Consider the following 23,473-nt stretch of genomic DNA (forward strand, 5'->3'; position numbering starts at 1 on the left):
GTATCAAGAATACACAGAACTGTACAAAAAAGATCTTCATGACCCACATAATGTGTGATCACTCACATAGAACTTGACATCCCGGAATGCGAAGTCAAGTGGGCCTTAGGAAGCATCACTATGAACAAAGCTAGTGGAGGTGATGGAATTCCAGTTGAGCTATTTCAAATCCTCAAAGTTGATGCTGTGAAAGTGCTGCACTCAATATGCCAGCAAATTTGGAATACTCAGCAGTGGCCACAGGACTGGAAAAGGTCATTTTTCATTCCAGTCCCTAATAAAGGCCATACCAAAAAAATGCTCAAACTACCACACAATTGCACTCATCTCACATGGGTAGTAAAGTAATTTCCACCTAATAAATAGTAAATAATCATCATACCCTACTTTAAATGAACTTACCTGTTATGTATGTGTGTCTTTATGTAAAAAAAAAAAAACAATCTAATAACTGTTCAACATGAACTGAATGGGAAGTTTTTGTATCATTATCATTGCCATCACCTAAGTTTTCATCATGTAGAACATCATGTGCAAGGCTTATATTGAAGTGGATAGCCTATCCTAAGTGAAGTGAAAGTTGCTCAGTCATGTCTGACTCTTTGTGATCCTGTGGACTATACAGTCCATGGAATTGTCCAGTCCAGAATACCAGAGTGAGTAGCCTTACCCTTCTTCAGGGGATCTTCCCAACCTTGAGATCAAACCCAGGTCTCCCACATTGCAGGCAGATTCTTTACCAGCTGAGACATAAGGGAAGCCTAAGAATACTGGAATGGGTAGCCTATCCCTTCTCCAGTGGATCTTCCCAACCCAGGAGTCGAATCCGGGTCTCTTGCATTGCAGGCAGATTCTTTACCAACTGAGTTATCAGGGAAGCCTGGCTAGCCTATCCTAACACAGACATAAAGTGAGTGCAATATAAAATTAATGATGTGTTAGTTTTCCTAGTGTTCTATATTGTTTTCAGAGTCATATTAGTATACATTATGTCTGTTTCACTCATAATTGGAGAAAGCATATATCAGCCTATCATCACAGGTGTTTTTTTAAAAATGTAACTATGTTTATAATTCTATAATCAGAATATGACTATATTACCATATGATATAAAAATTATAACAATTCATCCATTAGTGTATAGCTAGGGTACCATGAAGCAATCATATTGCAACCATAGCAATCACGGTTCTTCTTCATTATCAGTGCATGAATTATTATACCTGTAAATAAAAATGAATCTTATTCACATTATCTTTTCATTTTTGATGTCTAGTGTTAATAATATGTATAAAATCTACAGTATTTTTTATCTTATAAGACAATATTGATGTAGGCACTGACAGGCAATTCATCTTGTGAATAGACAATGTAGTCTTATGACATCAATAAGGTAGAGTACTATAAATATATTTTCTTTTCCTTATGATTTTCTTAATAACATTTTTCTTTACCTAGCCTAATTTACTGTAACAATACAGTATATAATCATATATCATACAAAACATGTATAAAGGCTCTAGTCAGCAGTAGGTTATTAGTAGTTAACTTTGGGGACAATCAAAAGTTATATATAGATTTTAAACTGTGCCCCTAACCCCCACATTGCTTTAGGATCAACTGTTTATTATAGTCAGGAAATCAGGGAGGAAATTTCAAGTCCTTCCCTCATGGAAAGGAAACTAAAATATGTAATTTTTTAGAATGGAAAAATAAAAGAAACCTTTGACATTATACATTAATGGCAAGGTTATAAGGAAAATAAGGCCACATATAATATTATTTTTCAATTTCTCTGTGGCCAGTCTAGAGTTTATTTAAAATTCCATGTTGATGTATCTCTTTCTCAAATCTAAATAGATATCAGTCTCCACCTTTCCCTGTTATAATTATTCTGTGATTGTTGCTGCTGCTGCTTTTAAGTTGCTTCAGTCACTTCCGACTCTGTGTGACCCCATAGACGGCAGCCCACCAGGCCCCCCCGCCCCATCCCTGGGATTCTCCAGGCAAGAACACTAGAGTGGGTTGCCATTTCCTTCTCCAATCTGTGATTGTTAAAGCTTAAAAATATTACATTGAGAGTGTTAGGACATTCTACAAGTCATCAAGTACTGAAACTACCAGAAAGAAATTTATGTAAGAATCATTAAGAAATGCCACCAGATAATAGAGCAATACAAAGCTAAGATAAAACAGTCTAATATTCTACAACTAGAGAAAATATTATTGCAGATAACTTAGAGGCACAAAGTATAAGACATTTTCCACTTAAGTGTCACTAGGAAATTAATAGAACAACAATAAAATAGGATTTAGTGAGAGAATGAGTGAGCGTTTAGGGATGAGAATAAAACCTCAGTGAGGCTTAGAAAACCAAATGATAAAAATATAATTTTCAATAAATATTTTGCAGTCTTAAATATGTTAAATAACACACTATGAAATTCTATACAGCAAAATTTATAGGAACCATAATGTGAAACCATATCAAGAGAAAGAAATTGTATTCACTTATTTTAGTGTATGAAAAATTAAGTAGAAGAAAAATAAGCCAGAATATAAAAGATTTAAAGAATTAAAGTTTAGATTAAATTAATAAAAATATAACTCTATTCTTAGAAGGAAAAAAATCTTATTTTACAAGGCTTATGAAATATTTTTAAATGAGCATTTATTATAAGAAACAAATTCAATAAATTTTAAGAAATAGAAGTGAATCAGACAAAATTATCTGATCATCATATAATACACATATAATTTTGAAGATTAAACCATTCTTCTGCTTGTAAATTTAATAATAAAGTACTTTTTATCTTAATTCTAGTGGGAATCAAGGTAGACTTTGAGAACTCCTACAAAATAAAAGTACATACTTTTCAGAATATATGGAATATAAATAAAGCATTGCTTATGAGAAAACATCATAAATTTGTAAACTTTTATCCAAAGTGTCCCAGATATTACACTCTCAGTGTAATATCTTTAAAGTTTAACAATTGCAGAAATATAAATAGTGTAAAATTCCAAAGACATCATTGAAATTTTAGTTATTTTAACATATATTTAGTTTTACTAATCCTGAGTAATAAATTTTTGTTTGTTTCTAGTAGTTTGCCATCCTTAGGGAGACTGAGCCAAAAATATATCTTATAATGTTCAAAATTTATAAAATTATATTCAACTGAAACTCAATTTAAAAATTACAAGAAATGTACCTAAACTTTCAGATGATATTTTGTTTGTAGCATTTATATTTCTAAAATAGTTAAAAGCTAAAACCATTCTGAGACTTTTGAGATATCTGTATTTACATTCAGTAATTAAAAAAATAAAAATAGTTTTTTAACAATATGTACTAGACATGGTATTTTACAACCTCTTGATGCTTTACTGCATTTCTCAACTCTTGGGGTTCTATTGGGGTCAAATGACTAGTTCTAGTCAGTGAGTCGTGAGCGTACAGGACTGTATAATTTCCATACGACACAGTTAAGCTTGGTGAGCATCTCTATTTTGGTTTTGTTTTAGTTCGCTTTTTGTTTATTTGGTTTTGCTCATTATCCTGCCCTAGTGGCTTTTTATATTATGATTCTGGAAGGCATACATAGAAGATGGAAGAAGGAGACTCAGCTTCCATGATTTTATGTGAACAAAAAACCTTACTGAGTTAGGTCACTGTATTTTAGGATCTGTTACTGCAGCATAGCTTATCCTGACTATACTCTGGTTTCTCTTCAGATCATATACATCTTTCACCTTGTCTGACTAATACAACCTCAAACTCAGGAAGTTACAAATAATAAAAAAAATGTAAGGAAAAAAGAAAATCAAATTAATGTTTAAATTTAGAAGAAAGAAAATAGTGTAATTTGAAAACTCAATAATTAGGTTGTTGAAAGAATAGCTAAAATTGCTAATCAATTAACTGACCTAATTAAAAAAAAAAATTAAAAGCACAGTACCAAAAAGGATAATGGGAAAATAATCATACAAGCTGAAGAAAGTATAAGGCTAGAGAAACTATCTATGAAGAGTCATAGAAATGAATTTAAAACCTTTATTAATAAAATCATATAACTTTTTAAAAAAATATAAATTTCCAAAATCAATTCATGAAAGGAAAAATATAAGCAATATATTTTATAAAGATTTTTTTTAAATCAATATATAACTCCTTTCACTATTCCACCAAAAGTTTCAAGCCCAGATGAAAAATTGTACCAGATATTTAAGGAGCATTGTTACAACTGTCATTTAATCTCCTCCAGAAAATTGGAAAGGAATAATAACTCTTAAACAACGAAAAGTTGATTTTTCCAACCCCCAAAGTTAGTACCTCCCATACACACAACAATTATAAACTGTCTCTCTGATGACCATGATTACCATTATTCTAGATAAAATATGAGCAAATCCAGCAATACCTAAAAGGACTAATTCACCATAAAAAAAAGTCCTTCTTTGATATATCTGTTACAATCAGTGATCCTGTATTCCTACATTGATCATTATCACCCAAAGTCCATAGTTTACATTAGAGTCCACTCTTGATGTTGTACAAACTATGAATTTTGGCAACTGTTTAATAATATGAGCTACCATAGTATCATAGTTTCACTGCCCTAAAAATCCTCTGTGCTATCTGTCATCCCTCCTTCCTTCCATCTGATCTTCTTACTGTCTCCATAGTTGTGCCTTTTCCATAATGTCATATAAATACATGTAGTATGTAGCCTTCTTAAATTAGCTTCTTTCACTTAGTATCATTCATTTAGGTTTCCTTCATGTCTTTTAATGGCTTGTTAGTTCATTTCTTTTTGGCACTGAATATATCCTATTTTCAGGTTGTACCACAGCTTTTTAGTTCATTCAACCTGAAAAGTGACTTGGTTACTTTCAAGTTTTGACAGTTATGAGTGAAGAGGCTATAAATATCGGTATATAAGTTTTTGTATGGATATAAGTTTTCAACTCATTTGGGTAAATACCAAGGAGTGTGATTCCCGAATCATATGGTAAGAGTATGTTTGGTTTCTTAAGAAACTACCATATTGTCTTCCAAAGTATCTGTATAATTTTACATCCCCCACTAGAAATGAATGAAAAATTTGTCTTGCTCCATATCCTGGCCAGTATTTGAGTATATCAGTGTTTTGAATTCCATTACTCTAATAGGTTTATAGTAGTGTTGTTGTTTTAGTTTTCATTTCCCTAATGGCATATGATATGGATCATTGTTTCATAAGCTATTTGCCACTACATTGTTTTTAATAGCTAAATGTTGCAAGCAAACTATATAGACCAAAAGTAAAGTTAGGGAGAAACATTATGGTATATCCACATAGTAGAAACCCTTGCAGCAATTATAATGAATGGGAATCACTATAATACACTCACATGGATGTTTTCTTATAATTAAGTGTTGAATAAAATTCAATGAACTTAATAGTGGGCATAGTATGTCATATTGTTTAAATAAAAAGAATAAAAAATAGTATATTTTTTCTATAATAACAATATTTCTAGAAGGATTTATAAGAAACTGTTGTCAGTATGTGTTTTTGAATGGGGGGAAGGAAGGCTAGAAAAAAAGTGAGAAGGTGTCATACTTGTACAGTCTTCTTTCATGACGGTCTATCTTTCCAGGAGAGGTGATAGGTTGGTGCTGATCCATAACCTTACACTCTCTATTCCCTGGGGAAAGCAACATGCATTTTCAAGTCATGTCCCAGGGTAGAGTTAAGAATTAAGGATGGCATATATATGGAATTTAGAAAGATGGTAATGATAACCCTGTATGCAAGACAGCAAAAGAGACACAGATGTATTGAACAGTCTTTTGGACTCTGTGGGAGAGGGCGAGGGTGGGATGACATGGGAGAAGGGCATTGAAACATGTAAATTATCATATGTGAAACGAATCCCCAGTTCAGGTTTGATGCATGATACAGGGTGCTCGGGGCTGGTGCACTGGGATGACCCAGAGGAAAGGGATGGGGAGGGAGGTGGGAGGAGGGTTCAGGATGGGGAACACATGTACACCCATGGCAGATTCAAGTCAATGTATGGCAAAACCAATACAATATTGTAAAGTAAAATAAATAAACAGGAAAAGAAAAAAAGAATTAAGGAGTCTTTAGCAAAGGAATGTAACAAAACTAACTCTGACAGTGGCTCCATAAACATCATCCTTTGTTCCGATCCTCTAGTGTAATAAAAATCCACTTGTGGGCTTGTGTGAAGGGCAAAGAACACATTTATTTTTAGGTTTTTTTTTTTCTTCCTCACATTGTTGTATCAGTAAACAAAAAGTAAAATGATGAATTTAATCCATGTTAAAAATCAGTCTGAATAATTAGAAACAAAATTATCCTACAATGGAAAACTGATTTTGTTATAATTTTATGATGAGTTGTATATGAAGAATTTGTAAGTACAGCACTTTTTTTTGTCCTTTAATAACTGACCGTATGGAATACTTCTATTTATTTCTGATGAAATAATATTGTGAGCTCTCCATTGTCTATGTGCTCTGAAACTAGTAATATATAAATATATTTTTATGTGTAGCTTCTTATAAGCCCTGTATTCTTTTGATTTCTCCTGGTGGCAATTTTAAACACTTTGCTGTATACTTACTCCCACCTACCCATAGTCCTGTACCTAAAGAAATAAATAACCCTTCATTTTGCCCAGAAGCACTCTTCAGCTGTTGAACCTGTAACTACCTACATCCTGTGGGACCTTGGTCACTTTTTTTTTGCTTATGTCTTCAATTTCTTTATCTACACCAATTTTTCTTTCTCTTTGTAAATATAGCTAGCACAGTAGGCTCAAAAACACTTGATTTTATCAGCTTTTCATGTTTTTTTTTTTCCTTCCCTTTGCTAAATTATCTTGTGTAATGTACCTAGATGTATTTCTCTCATTTATTCCTTCACCTTTTGCTGTCTAATATCCTCTGCCTGCCTTTGATGGAAATTGCCTTTTCAGTGGTTACCAGGAATGATTTCTCAGTCCATTTTTTTTTCTCAGTCTTGTGTTGTGCTCTGCCATTCAGTAACTACGTTATTTCACATAAATGCTAAACCTCTCTATGGTTCAATTTTCTGATCTGTAAAATAGAGATGATAATAATAATGGTAACACTAGAATGTACAAAAAGTGCCTAGAACGTAAAATGAGCTCAATCAACAATACCCTTGACTATTAATACAGCACAGTGATTTCTTTCTCTGCAATTTTTGACCTTTCTCTTCAACACATGTCCTTTCCTTGAAACTTTTCATTATGAAATCTCATGTTGAATTGTCCTCTCTCTACCCACCATTTAGATTTCTATTTTTATTTCACCTTCCCTTGACCTTTTTCCCTTATATTTAATTTAAAAATATCCATTGAGAACATTTTCCCCATGGTCCAGTAGTTAAGACTCTTCCCTCCCAATGCAGGGGACATGGGTTCAATTCCTGGTCGGGAACTATGGTCCGACATGCTTCACAGTGTGGCTAAAAAATAATAATTAATTAATTAGAAAAATATCTGTTGAATACATAATTCATCTCAATGAATACATCTTTCTCTTTATTTATTTACTTATTTTATTTTGCTCCTTCTCATCCTTCTGCAAGGTGTCCATAGCAAACTCTTCTGTTCCTGAAGTTTCACCCATCACCATCAGGTAAATGCCTGCCAAATTTCTGTCACAGATATTTACTCAACACTTCACACCCATTTTTTTTTTCTTTGCTGTGTTCAATATTCCACTGCCTCTCCAAATCTATATACTCTTTCTCTCTTATATCTGTTAGAAATATCTTCATTCTCTTAAACATTTGGTTTTAAAGTAGAAACAACCTTTTAACACTTCTAGTGTATAATGGAGAAGGCAGTGGCACCCCACTCCAGTACTCTTGCCTGGAAAATCCCATGGATGGAGGAGCCTGGTAGGCTGAAGTCCATGGGGTCGCTAGGAGTCGGACATGGCTGAGCAACTTCACTTTAACTTTTCACTTTCCACTTTCATGCATTGGAGAAGGAAATGGCAACCCATTCCAGTGTTCTTGCCTGGAGAATCCCAGGGACGGGGAGCCTGGTGGGCTGCCATTTATGGGATCGCACAGAGTCGGACACGACTGAAGTGACTTAGCATAGCATAGCATAGCATAGTGTATAATGACTTTCTAGGTGCTACTGCTGATACCTCTACACTTTCTCTAACATCACCCATTCTATTTTTCCCATGCACACATCAGAGCTTAAGGTTAAGCCTACACTATTTCTCACTCAGAACTTTGTGTTATCTGCTGTTTTCATCCCTGACATCTATTATCTTCAACCCATTCTACTCACATCTTCAGCTTCCTCTTACTTCATAAACTGGGACATGCACACAGACTTTGTCAAAATTTTTCAATGTCAATTTTTTTGTCAAAAACATTTGCTGTAATCAAACATTTTTGAGGTTATTGAGCTAACTCTCCTTGAATTAGCAATCAACACTTTATGAACTCACACCCCAAACTGGCTTATTACTGCTTCAGGAGGAAGTTCTACCCTTTTTCTACCTATGTATTTATATAGGAACTGTATCTCATATGTGGGTAAATTCAACAAATAAAATTAAAGCTGCATATACTCATAATTATCACTGAAAATTATCCATAAAACTCAGTATATATGTGTCTGATAAAAATTAATACATACAACTCTATCATGAAGGAAATAATACTTAGCATGAAATAAAAATTATGGCATCCAGTCCCATCACTTCATGGCAAGTAGATAGGAAAACAATGGAAACAGTTGACAGACTTTATTTTGGGGTTTCCCAAATCACTGAAGATGGTGATTGCAGCCATGAAATTAAAAGATGCTTGCTCCTTGGAAGAAAAGCTATGACCAACCTAGTCAGCACATTAAAAAGCAGACACATTACTTTGCCAACAAAGGTCCATCTAGTCAAAGCTATGATTTTTCCAGTAGTCATGTATGGATGTGCGAGCTGGACTATAAAGACAGCTGAGTGATCAAGAATTGATGCCTTTGAACCGTGGTGTTGGAGAAGACTCTTGAGAGTCCTTTGGACTGCAAGGAGATCCAACCAGTCCATCATAAAGGAAATCAGTCCTGAATATTCATTGGAAGGACTGATGCTGAAGCTGAAACTCCGATACTTTGAACACCTGATATGAAGAGCTGATTTCTTTGAACACACCCTGATGTTGGGAAAGATTGAAGGCAGGAGAAGGGAACAGCAGATGAGATGGCATCAGCGACTCAATGAACATGAGTTTGAGAAGCTCCAGGAGTTGGTGATGGAGAGGGAGGCCTAGCATGCTGTAGTCCATGGGGTCTCAAATAGTCGGACACAACTGAGAGACTGAACTGAACTGAGAAATTAAATATAGAAAATATAATTTTATAGTGGATTCACACAGAAATAGAAGAGATCAAATTAAGGAGGAATTGACCTGATTTCAGTATCTATGCCCTGACACATTTCCATTCAATAGCAGAAATAAATACCATACTATTAAACTGTTTTCCCTCTCTTTTTCCTTTTACTTGCTTTTTATTTTGCAGAGGATATATTTTTGAATGTTAAGGCTGTACACATAAGACAGCTGTTTATATGAAATGCCTTTTTTTCTTGTGTCCGTATCTAATATTCACTGCCACTCTTCAAAATCTCTTCCCAAATAACATCTTAGTAAAGCTTTTTTTTTTGAGCTTTTCAATCACACATATTTTCTAGCTCTCTGAAATTCCATAACACTCTGTGATGGTTATATGGCTTTTATCTTATCCTTTTTTTATAGAACATTTGTCAGTACTAGACTTATTGCTCCACAAGGTCAGGGATTTTTCTTTCCATTTTTTTCTACAGTGTTCAGTAGCTAGACAGGTACAAAGTACTCAATAAATATTTACTGAATTGAATTGAAGTCAAATGCTGTTAGAGAAATAAATATGTATGTTTTATGGAGTGTAAACATTACAGAAAGGTTGCATTTCAAAAACAAATATTCAATAAATAATATTTTTAAATAAATCCATTTGGATTTTTTCAAAGTACCCATATTCTTGATATTAACTGCCAGTCATATCCCAGAACAGAAATTGTCCTGTTATAGCCTGTTGTCTCTCATTAAGACAAAAGAAAGTTAAGAAGTTTACAAATTAATAAATCTCTCTCTTACTTTCTTTTTTAAATAGCCAAAACAGTTTAGCAGAGACAAGCAAAATCTGAAAGTGATAGTATGAATTCAGGAAAGCAAAACATATTCTAATAACTACTAGGAACTCTTAGTTTTCCTATCCTTGTTGATTTTGTACTGACTTTTAACCTAAACTATGTATCTCAAGGATACACAAATGAAAATAGTCCTTACAATGTCCTGAGTGTATGAGAGAGAGAGCGAATATGATTTAAGTGATTATAGTAGCTTCCATAATACCAGTAGCTGACTTTGGCTATTATCTGTTTGTTGTCATTGCTATTGTTGCTCAGCCATTCTTATTCTTTTTGCTCAAAGGACAAAACTACAACTTCCACAAGAGTCTTGCATATTTATTAATCAATTTGAAAATATTATGTAGAGCTCGATTTGATAATAAACACTGAATTTTTCTAGCACGTGATATCTCTTTAAAGAAGAAATAGTAAAGACAATTTGAACTTGGTTGACTTGGTTATTTGAATTTATTTGTGCACAGTTTTTTTTTTTAATTTTTTTAAAGATTTTGTTTTTTTAGATATTGTAGATATTTATAATTTATAACACATTTTAATATTATTAGTCTTTGTTTTGTTTTAAAAATACTAACTTGACCTGAGTTTCAGCTTTCTTATATATAAAGGAGGGAGCTTAAAATGAACAATCTTTCAGCATATTTACTAAGGTCATTTACTTTTCAGTTTTACCCAATTGATGGCCATGAAATAAAAATTTAACTTATACCTGGAGTATCCTCTTACCTTCCTTTTGTATAAAAATTAAAACTAAATAAGAAAGGGAAAAGCAATTATTTCAAACATCCCCTGCAAAATACCTGGGAAGAAAGAGCTATTGAAACTTGTAGATTTTATCTAAGCTGTTTATTCATATTTATTCATATCTCTTGTAACATAGCAAGACTAACTAGATTATAAACTCCTTGGGGACAGGGACTGTGTCTTATGACTTTTTTTTATATTACCTAAACTCTCTTGGAAAATATAAGGTACAGAGTAACCTCTATATCTGTAGAAACTACCAGACTTTGTGGCATGTGTTATATGTTTCATATTTATCATTTTAAAGTGAGCTAGTATTTTTTGAAAAATTAGGCAGAAATATAAAGGAAGGGAAAAAAAAGTAACACAAAAGGTTTTAATGAAAAATTAATCTCTCTCCTACCGCCATGTACCTAAAGACTTCCTCACCAGAGGCAATCAGTTTTAATTATTTCCTGTGTAGCCCAGTGTTCTTTCCTGGAGAATCCCAGGGATGGCAGAGCCTGGTGGGCTGCCAACAGTGGGGTCGCACAGAGTCAGACACAACTGATGTGATTTAGCAGCAGCAGCAGACCTCCACAAAAAATTCATGTACAGACAGGCCTATATATGTGCTTATATTGACATATGTATGGAAATATAGTTACACATATTGCTAAACAGATAGTTCTAATATAAAAGAACATCTACAGCATACTCACTTGTAGGCCCTTTTTATTAACATGATAGGAAGACTGTTTTATATTAACTTATGCAGAATTATCTCATTCTTTTTCACTCAAGTATATAATTTCAATGTATCAGTTCAGTTCAGTTCAGACGCTCAGTCGTGTCCAACTGTTCATGACCCCATGAATCACAGCACGCCAGGCCTCCCTGTCCATCACCAACTCCTGGAGTTCACTCAGGCTCACGTCCATTGAGTCAGTGATGCCATCCAGCCATCTCATCCTCTGTCATCCCATTCTCCTCCTGCCCCCAGTGCCTCCTGCATCAGAGTCTTTTCCAATGAGTCAACTCTTCACATGAGGTGGCCAAAGTACTGGAGTTTCAGCTTTAACATCATTCCTTCCAAAGAAATTCCAGGACTGATCTCCTTCAAAATGGACTGGTTGGCTCTCCTTGCAGTCCAAGGGACTCTCAAGAGTCTTCTCCAACACCACAGTTCAAAAACATCAATACTTCGGTGCTCGGCTTTCTTCACAGTCCAACTCTCACATCCATACATGACCACCAGAAAAACCATAGCCTTGACTAGACGGACTTTGTTGGCAAAGTAATGTCCTGATTTGGAATATGCTATCTAGATTGGTCATAACTTTTCTTCCCAGGAGTAAGCATCTTAATTTCATGGCTGCAGTCACCATTTGCAGTGATTTTGGAGCCCAAAAAAATAAAGTCTGACACTGTTTCCCCATCTATTTCCCATGAAGTGATGGGACCAGATGCCATGATCTTCATTTTCTGAATGTTGAGTTTTAAGCCAACTTTTGCCCTCTCCTCTTTCACTTTCATCAAGAGGCTTTTTAGTTCCTCTTCACTTTCTGCCATAAGGGTGGTGTCATCTGCATATCTGAGGTTATTGATATTTCTCCCGGCAATCTTGATCCCAGCTTGTGCTTCTTTCAGCCCAGTGTTTCTCATGTTGTACTCTGCATATAAGTTAAATAAGCAGGGTGACAATATACAGCCTTGACATACTCCTTTTCCTATTTGGAACCAGTCTGTTGTTCCATGTCCAGTTCTAATTGTTGCTTCCTGACGTGCATACAAATTTCTCAAGAGGAAGGTCAGGTGGTCTGGTATGCCCATCTCTTTCAGAATTTTCCACAGTTTATTGTGATCCACACAGTCAAAGGCTTTGGCATAGTCAATAAGCAGAAATAGATGTTTTTTTAGAACTCTCTTACTTTTTCCATGATCCAGCGGATGTTGGCAATTTGGTCTCTGGTTCCTCTGCCTTTATTAAAACCAGCTTGAACATCTGGAAGTTCACGGTTCACGTATTGCTGAAGCCTGGTTTGGAGAATTTTGAGCATTACTTTACTAGCGTGTGAGATGAGTGCAATCGTGCGGTAGTTTGAGCATTCTTTGGCATTGCCTTTATTTGAGATTGGAATGAAAACTGACTTTTTCCAGTCCTATGGCCACTGCTGAATTTTCCAAATTTGCTGGCATATTGAGTGCAACACTTTCACAGCATCATTTTTCAGGATTTGAAATAGCTCAACTGGAATTCCATCACCTCCACTAGCTTTGTTCGTAGTGATGCTTTCTAAGGCCCACTTGACTTCACATTCCAGGATGTCTGGCTGTAGGTGAGTGATCACACCATTGTGATTATCTGGGTTGTGAAGATCTTTTTTGTACAGTTCTGTGTATTCTTGCCACCTCTTCTTAGTATCTTCTGCTTCTGTTAGGTCCATACCATTTCTGTCCTTTATCAAGCCCATCTTTACATGAAATGTTCCCTTGGTATCTCTAATTTTCTTGAAGAGATCTCTAGTCTTTCCCATTCTGTTTTTTGTCTATTTCTTTGCATTGATCACTGAGGAAGGCTTTCTTATCTCTCCTTGCTATTCTTTGGGAACTCTTCATTCAGATGCTTATATCTTTCCTTTTCTCCTTTGCTTTTAACTTCTCTTCTTTTCACAGCTATTTGTAAGGCCTCCCCAGACAGCCATTTTGCTTTTTGCATTTCTTTTCCATGGGGATGGTCTTGATCCCTGTCTCCTGTACAATATCACAAAGCTCAGTCCATAGTTCATTGGGCATTCTATCATATCTAGTCACTTAAATCTATTTCTCACTTCCACTGTATAATCATAAGGGATTTGATTTAGGTCATATCTGAATGGTCTAGTGGTTTTCCCTACTTTGTTCAATTTCAGTCTGAATTTGGCAATAAGGAGTTCATAGTCTGAGCCACAGTCAGCTCCTGGTCTTGTTTTTGTTGACTGTATAGAGCTTCTCTATCTTTGGCTGCAAAGAATATAAACAATCTGATTTCAGTGTTGATGATCTGGTGATGTCCATGTGTAGAGTCTTCTCTTGTGCTGTTGGAAGAGGGTGTTTGCTATGACCAATGCATTTTCTTGGCAAAACTCTATTAGTGTTTGCCCTGCTTCATTCTGTATTCCAAGGCCAAATTTGCCTGTTACTCCAGGTGTTTCTTGACTTCCTACTTTTGCATTCCAGTCCCCTATAATGAAAAGGACGTCTTTTTTGGGTGTTAGTTCTAAAAGGTCTTGTAGGTCTTCATAGAACCGTTCAACTTCAGCTTCTTTAGCATTACTGGTTGGGGCATAGACTTGGATTACTGTGACATTGAATGGTTTGCCTTGGAAACGAACAGAGATCATTCTGTCGTTTTTGAAATTGCATCCAAGTACGGCATTTCAAACTCTTTTGTTGACCATAATGGCTACTCCATTTCTTCTAAGGGATTCCTGCCCACAGTAGTAGATATAATGGTCATCTGAGTTAAATTCACCCATTCCAGTCCATTTTAGTTTGCTGATTCCTAGAATGTCCACGTTCACTCCTGCCATCTCTTGTTTGACCACTTCTAATTTGCCTTGATTCATGGACCTGACATTCCAGTTTCCTATGCAATATTGCTCTTTACAGCATCGGACCTTGCTTCTATCACCAGTCACATCCACAACTGGGTATTGTTTTTGCTTTGGCTCCATCCCTTCATTCTTTCTGGAGTTATTTCTCCAATGATCTCCTGTAGCATATTGGGCACCTACTCACCTGGGGAGTTCCTCTTTCAGTATCCTATCATTTTGCCTTTTCATACTGTTCATGGGGTTCTCAAGGCAAGAATACTGAAGTGGTTTGCCATTCCCTTCTCCAGTGGACCACATTCTGTCAAACCTCTCCACCATGACCCGCCTGGTGGGTGGCCCCATGGGCATGGCTTAGTTTCATTGAGTTAGACAAGGCTGTGGTCCTAGTGTGATTAGATTGACTAGTTTTCTGTGATTATGGTTTCAGTGTGTCTGCCCTCTGATGGCTTCTTGCAACACCTACCATTTTACTTGGGTTTCTCTTACCTTGGGCATGGGGTATCTCTTCACAGCTGCTCCAGCAAAACACAGCTGCTGCTCCTTACCTTGGATGAGGGGTATCTCCTCACCGCCACCTCTTCTGACCTTGAACATGGAATAGCTCCTCTAGGCCCTCCTGTGCCTGTGCAGCATTTCAATGTATGATGCATTGTAATTGATGTTGCCAGTCTTGCAGTCTGAATTTAACTTGTCACCAGACTTTTGATAATATAGACAAAGCAGCAACACACATCCTCATTTATGTATTTTTGTACATTTAGGCCTAATATACCAATGGAAAAATATTCTAAAATTAGAATTACAGTGGTGAAGAGTTGATATATTTTTAATTACTAATTTTATAATATTGCCTTACAAAGAGATGATCCCAATCTGTAGCCCCTTTAACACTGGAGTTGTTTTTCATACCCTTGTCAAATTTATCTTTGTGTTATACAGCTTTTTAATCTTAATCCAAGTGAGGAAAAATGCTATCAAATTGTTGTTTTTTTTTTTTTAATTGAAAGATGTTTTTACTCCATTGTTGGTAAGCCATTATTGATTCATTATAAACCTTGCACTTATATACTGGTTTACTGATTTTTATATTGATTTATATGAACCTTTTATATTTCAAAGTAATATATCTTTTTTGTCAAATAGAGTGATTTCTTTTTCTTTTTTTTTTTACTTTATAGATGGATTTTATAGTTCAATGTGGACAGTATTTAAGTTTATCAACTTTTCCTTTATGCTGTCTGTTTGTACAATGACCATTTCAGGGTTTTGTTTTAATAGCTATTTTATTCTAGAATGTTTTTGCTTTCATCATTTTTGCTTTAAAACACTTACTTCTTTGATCTGTCTTTAATTTTTTTTGGTGTAAATATTGAGTGAAGATTCAGCCTTTTATTTTTCTCCAGGTGGCTCATCAATAATCCTATCAGCATTAATTTTGTAATTATTTACTCTCTACTATTTTGAATTGTCAATTTTTCTATATTAAAACCATGTACATAAGTGACTTTACTTCTGATGATCACTATGCTATTTAATTATTGATGCATACTTACATTCCATTATGACATAATTTAACCAGTGTTACTTTTAAAACATTTCTAAATATTTGGCATATGTAGTTCCTACTCAGCAAATTATCTGTATTTTTTAGAAGATGCCTCATAATATTTGCAGTTTTATTTTCTTAAGTTTACGATAAGTTCATGGGATTAAAATAATAAAATTAAAATTGGGATGGGATTAATTTGAAAAAAAAAAAAACCTTTCTATTAATATATTTTATTCTCTGAGATCAAGCTATGTCATTATTCAAGGCTTCTTTTGAGTTTTTTAAGATAAAATTTTGATGTTTTTCATACAAATAATATACAGCTCTTTTAGTTTAACCCAAAATACTTTGTTTTGTGGTAGATTTTTTGGCTGACCTTTTCTTCTGTTGTCTTTATATATATGGAAACTATTGATTTTTGTAGAGTTTTTGAAACAGTCTACATTTTTTAAAATTCTCAGTTTCTTACAGTTCTTAGTTTTACTGACTTATAATTATGCAATAATATAAACTGCATATAATGATATTATTTTCTAGTCTTATACCTATGTCTTTCTACTATCTAATTGCACTACATAATATTTCCAGGTAATATACAATATTAACATTTGTTTAGTTATGGTATTATGGGAAGATTTATAATATTCCTCAATTTATAATCAAAGTCATTATTGAAATATTCATCCATTCTTTTTTAAGAATATTTTGATAAATAAATAACATAGAATATTATAGAATATATTTATATTACATGTGGAACTGATCATTTATGTTTTTCTCTTATTTGACATATAATAGCATGGAAAATTGTTAACACATTTCTATAAGTAAAACATCTTTTCATCAGTATTCAAGTACATTAAAATTCAATAGGCTTAACTTTGAAGAAGACCTTTAAATATATAATGACAATTCAGTTCAGTTCAGTTCAGTTCAGTCGCTCAGTCGTGTCCGACTCTTTGCGGCCCTATGAATCACAGCACGCCAGGCTTCCCTGTCCATCACCAACTCCGGAGTTCACTCAAATTCACGTCCATCGAGTCAGTGAATCCATCCAGCCATCTCATCCTCTGTCGTCCCCTTCTCCTCCTGCCCCCAATCCCTCCCAGCATCAGAGTTTTTTCCAATGTGTCAACTCTTCGCGTGAGATGGCCAAAGTATTGAAGTTTCAGCTTTAGCATCATTCCTTCCAGAGAACACCCAGGACTGATCTCCTTTAGAATGAACTGGTTGGATCTCCTTGCAGTCCAAGGGACTATCAAGAGTCTTCTCCAACACCACAGTTCAAAAGCATCAATTCTTCGGTGCTCAGCCTTCTTCACAGTCCAACTCTCACATCCATACATGACCACAGGAAAAACCATAGCCTTGACTAGACAGACCTTTGTTGGCAAAGTAATGTCTTTGCTTTGGATTATGCTATCTAGGTGGTCATAACTTTCCTTCCAAGGAGTAAGCTTTTTTTAATTTCATGGCTGCAATCACCATCTGCAGTGATTTTGGAGCACACCAAAATAAAGTCTGACAGTTTCCACTGTTTCCCCATCTATTTGCCATGAAGTGATAGGACCAGATGCCATGATCTTAGTTTTCTGAATGTTGAGCGTTAAGCCAACTTTTTCACTCTTCTCTTTCACTTTCATAAAGATGCTTTTAGTTCCTCTTCACTTTCTGCCAAAAGCGTGGTGTCATATGCATATCTGAGGTTATTGATATTTCTCCCGGCAATCTTGATTCCATCTTGTGCTTCTTCCAGTCCAGCATTTCTCATGATATACTCTGCATAGAAGTTAAATAAGCAGGGTGATAATATACAGCCTTGATGTACTCCTTTTCCTATTTGGAACCAGTCTGTTGTTCCATGTCCAGTTCTAATTGTTGCTCTCTTATCTGCATATAGGTTTCTCAAGAGGAAGGTCAGGTGGTCTGGTATGCCCAGCTCTGTCAGAATTTCCAGTTTATTGTGATCCACACAGTCAAAGGCTTTGGCATAGTCAATAAAACAGAAATAGATGTTTTTCTGGAACTCTCTTGCTTTTTCCATGATCCAGCGGATGTTGGCAATTTGGTCTCTGGTTCCTCTGCCTTTTCTAAAACCAGCTTGAACATCTGGAAGTTCACAGTTCACGTATTGCTGAAGCCTGGTTTGGAGAATTTTGAGCATTACGTTACTAGCGTATGAGATGAGTGCAATCGTGCAGTAGTTTGAGCATTCTTTGGCATTGCCTTTCTTTGGGATTGGAATGAAAACTGACCTTTTCCAGTCCTATGGCCACTGCTGAATATTCCAAATTTGCTGGCATATCGAGTGCAGCACTTTCACAGCATCATCTTTCAGGATTTGAAATAGCTCAATTGGAATTCTATCACCTGCACTAGCTTTGTTCGTAGTGATGCTTTCTAAGGCCCACTTGACTTCACATTCCAGAATGTCTGGCTCTAGGTGAGTGATCACACCATCGTGATTATCTGGGTCACAAAGATCTTTTTTGTACAGTTCTTCTGTGTATTCTTGCCACTTCTTCTTAGTATCTTCTGCTTCTGTTAGGTCCATACCATTTTTCTTCTTTATTGAGCCCATCTTTGCATGAATTATTCCCTTGGTATCTCTGATTTTCTTGAAGAGATCTCTAGTCTTTCCCATTATCTTGTTTTCCTCTATTTCTTTGCATTGATCGCTGAGGAAGGCTTTCTTATCTCTCCTGGCTATTCTTTGTAACTCTGCATTCAGATGCTTATATCTTTCCTTTTCTCCTTTGCTTTTCACTTCTCTTCTTTTCACAGCTATTTGTAAGGCTTCCTCAGACAGCCTTTTTGCTTTTTGCATTTCTTTTGCATGGGGATGGTCTTGATTCCTGTCTCCTGGACAATGTCACAAACCTCCATCCATAGTTCATCAAGCACTCTATCAGATCTAGTCCCTTAAATCTATTTCTCACTTCCACTGTATAATCATAAAGGATTTGATTTGGGTCATACCTGAATGGTCTAGTGGTTTCCCCTACTTTCTTCAATTTAAGCCTAAAATTTACAATTTAATATTTTTCCATTTCCTTTTTATTTGCCCCACTCATTTTATGAGATGTTGGTATGTAATCAGCCAAAAACTAGTATTTACCCTTTTAGGTAGATTTTTTATTCCCATTACACCTTAAAATTGTATAAATTAGAAAACATAATTTTAATTAGAAGAGAAATACAAATATTCTGGAAAGGAATACTTTTCAATAAAGCAATTTACATATACCAAAAACATTGCTTTCCAGGAATTTCACATTTGCTTTTGAAACATTCTGGCTAAATAATAATTTGTTTTTCTTTCAAAGTCAATAAGAAAAAAAAAACATATTTCTCTAAATTTTGTCTGTATATATCTTAACTACTAAAATGTTTAGTAATATTTTATATTCTTCTGTGAAAGGGCATGTACATAGTCTGAATATGAGATGTTGAAGTTTAAGGTTATAAATGTAAAGAGAGAGAAGTTGTCATCTTAAAAAATAAAGCATTTACTTAATTTTAGAGCTCCAGAAGACACTGATAGCATTTATCTAAATTTAGGACTCTGAAAGAGACTTATACTGCTATAAAATATATTTTAAAATTTTCTCTTAAAAGTATTGTAATTCAACTTTTAATTAGTTATACTTTTTTTTTTTTTAATAGAGTAAGTCAATAACTTGAAACTAAAGAAAGTATCAAGGCTTTCACGCTAAAAACACTGTTAACAATCAGGACAAGTACTACTCAAATGTCTTTGTGAAAATAAGCTGTCAAACTATCAACAAATAGATTTCTTGGTAATAGCAATTAGTTCTGCTCTGACTGAAGATAATGATCACTCATTATTACCGTGGCTTAATTGCAAAAATTAAATGCATGTTGTTTCTATTTTCTTAAGGGAGATGCATCAGCAAAGCCTGGGTCTGTGATGGAGATATTGATTGTGAAGATCAATCAGATGAAGATGATTGTGACAATTTCTTGTGTGGACCACCCAAGTACCCTTGTGCTAATGACTCCTCAGTCTGCCTGCAGCCAGAGAAACTCTGCAATGGGAGACGGGATTGTCCTGATGGGTCTGATGAAGGCGACCTCTGTGGTATTGTGCATTTCACTGCCTTGCTTCTCTCTGGAGACTAGAACCTTTTAGTGTACTCCTTGATACTTATTCTAGAAGCATTAGCTCCTTCCAGTAATTCCCTTTAAATGTAAATTTTAGCATGAACCCTACTTACATTTTGCAGACAACAGTATATTTTTTTGAAAATTTAAATGTGATCATAAATTTCTAAAAATGAAGCAGAGAAGGTTAACGTCCATCTAGCTAACCTAAGAGTCGTATAGCTATGTTCCTCATTTGGGCTTCCCTGGTGACTCAAAGAGTCTGCGTGTAGTACAGGAGACCTGGATTCAACCCCTGGATGGTGAAGATCCCCTGGAGAAGGAAATGGTTACTGACTCCAGTATTCTTGCCTGGAGAATTCCATGGGTAGAGGATAGAGGAGCCTGTGAAGAGTCGGACATGAGGACATGACCAAGTGACTAACACTTTCACTTAAGATCTCTGAATATTCAATGTTGTTTCCACAATTGAACTGATTATTTTTTCGTCAGTGAGTCACTCAGAACAGGAGATTCCTGTTATTACTAAAGGAGATTACTGTTATTGCTAAATCATGAGATGAAGTTTACTACCATCTAATAGATTTTGTCTGGCCTTCTGATCGTTATACTAGAAACCTTTATTAGGAATGTTGAAAGGAAGAAACTGGATAATGAAGTGAGAGTATTAGTCACTCAGGCTATTATTCAATTTTATATGATTTTCTCAGAAGTTTTTAGTTCTCATACAGTAGCTTTCTTTAGTATGCTTTCTCTAGTTAAAATGAGTTCAATCTGATAGCTTTTGAGCTTTGAAATAACTTGTGACTAGCCAGCTCCTTATGCCACCAGCACATATAAAGCAATTACATTTCCTTCTCTGTGGGGAGATCAGAGATTTAACAAGGAGATTTTAAAAAATACGTTTTCCAGACAATACTGAAGGTGACATCAGTGGAGTAATGAAGAGTTTACAGAATGATAAGAACAATAATGAGCTAACTTGAGGCAGTAAGAAAATGCCTTTAGGAAATTATTAAGCTACCTGATTGGAAATAGGAAGACAACTACATTTAAGTCTACAGTTATCATATTTTGATCTGAATTGAGCATTAATAGCATACTGAGTGATATAAAAAGATTTAAAATTTGTGCAATAAAAATCCAAACAATCTGTGATTCTATAAAATAACCTTGAAACAGTAAATACAACAGCCTTCATTCCTCATTGCTAACATTTAAACAAGCAAAAGCTTTAAAAATTAAACAAAAAAATTGCAATTAAGGGATGACAGAGTTAGTTTACATGTATTCACTTCTTTTTCTTCCAGCTTGTTCTCCCTAATAAAGTAGTTTGGTGGATGGAAAGATCTCTTATTTTACAGTATATGAAAATTGCTCATGAAGTTTCTAAAAGAAGGAAACTATAAGCAGTATTAAAATTAAAGTTGTGCAATTATAGAAAAAAATGAGATTTTTGACAGGTTTGAATTCTCTTCTTCCATTATTTTGATTAAGTCACCCAGAAAGGTGGCTCAATTTCTGGAATTGTCAGTTTCTCCATTAAAAAAAATGGACATAATGATGTCTGTCAGGAAATCATGATAATAATATCTGATGTATTTCAGGTATTGAAATAAATTAGTGGTTTTCTACCTTTTTTCACCTTTTGGGGTAAGTGAAGGAAACAAAAAAAAAAAAAGAGAGAGAGAAAATACTGTCATTAGAAAAATGAAGAGAATCATAAGAAAATGCAACCTTATTTTCCTATCCTCTGCTCCCCCAATTGGGAAAGTAAAAAAAGGAAAGGGAATTTCTTCTGAGTTCATTTCTCTACTTCAAGATTGAAACCCAGATCTTGCTTATCAAACTACTGTACTCTTTGGCTAAGAAGCCTTGGTCAAGGATTTTAAATAATTATAGACAGTATAAAAGATCTCAGTAAAGCTGGGTATAGAAGTACCGGAGAAGATAAAAAGACATTTTTATCCTGATTGTAGCACTTTGGGATATTGAACTCATACACTCTGTCCTTTATGAGATGAAGTTGAGGAAGAATTGGAACAGTGAAAAACAAAAACAAGCACTGGTCAAGGAACAGAATTGCAGAAGGCTCTTCTTTCTCCTAAAAGAAAAAAGAAGTGCTTGTATGTGCACCTCTGTACCATCACTTATGTAGATGGTAATTTTTTTTTTTAACTCATTGAACACTTATTTTTCTTTTGAAGAATATGAGTCCTAGATAGTTGCTGTAATTATTAGTGGCTTAATTCAGGTAGAATTAATTAGGAGGCATCCACAGGATTATACAGTATCAATCTATTGCCATAGCAGAATAAACTGTGACTCATCAAATGATTTAACCACCATTTTCTTGAAAAAATTGATCTAATCACATAAATACTGAAATAGGTGAAATACAAAGCACTATAAACATTTTGTACAATGCTTTAGTTCTCCACAATTTTGTTTGGTATCATTTATCAGCAATATTGTTACCTGTAGAGAAAAGACACTTTGTTCTCTTGCTTTCTAGTCCCCCGCCCCCCATCAATCCTAGGTTAGGTCCTGTCCAACCAGACAAGGGTGTTGGTTTGAGTGCTGCAGCAATGGGCATCATGAGTCATTTACCCAGTGGACATGAAAAATATACCAAGTGAATTAACTTTTAATCATTGACATGAATTAGTTAGTAGCTAAGAAGTGACTTTTAGAGAGAGATATCCTAAGTTGACAAGGTTTTTTATGCCATTTGCTATAGAGGTGAAACTGTAGGTTTGACCCTCTTCATGTCAACTCCTTCCAAATAGTTATATCCAAAATAGCTCTTCTTTCCCTCTCTGCTATCCTACCTACTGTTGAAACAAAAACAGAGATGATTCCTATCCTGCCCCTTAGTATATGTAAAATTTATAAAAATAACTTGTAATCTGTAGACTCAATACTTGGGAGATGTCTTCAGATGTAAACTTCCATCCTTTGTTTAGCAAGGTTGTTTTCTCCAAATAAATCTGATCTATTAAAAAAAAAAAAAAAAAGCTTGGGGAATTTAATCCTAATGAAAAGATCCCCCCACCCCACCCCAGGGGGAATTTTAAGTGATTTCAAAAGGAAATGCATATGCACTTAAGAAACAAATGGTGGCTCAGTGATAAAGAATCCATCTGCCAACACAGGAGACATGGGTTCAATCCCTGGGTCAAGATGATCCTCTGGAGGAGGGAATGACAACCCATTCCAATATTC

At 34.9% G+C, this 23,473-nt stretch overlaps 1 protein-coding gene across 1 annotated transcript in view; it reads left to right on the forward strand.

Moving 5' to 3' along the window:
- Window positions 1–23,473, forward strand: part of LRP1B (LDL receptor related protein 1B) — a 2,209,913-nt gene that overhangs the window by 1,398,121 nt on the left and 788,319 nt on the right. Inside the window, exon 22 of the mRNA XM_025261770.3 lies at window positions 20,025–20,225. Coding sequence (XP_025117555.3) covers window positions 20,025–20,225 — 201 coding nt within the window. The remainder of the gene's footprint in view (window positions 1–20,024; window positions 20,226–23,473) is intronic.

This window comes from Bubalus bubalis, chromosome 2 (genome assembly GCF_019923935.1).
Source record: "Bubalus bubalis isolate 160015118507 breed Murrah chromosome 2, NDDB_SH_1, whole genome shotgun sequence".
NCBI lineage: Eukaryota > Metazoa > Chordata > Mammalia > Artiodactyla > Bovidae > Bubalus > Bubalus bubalis.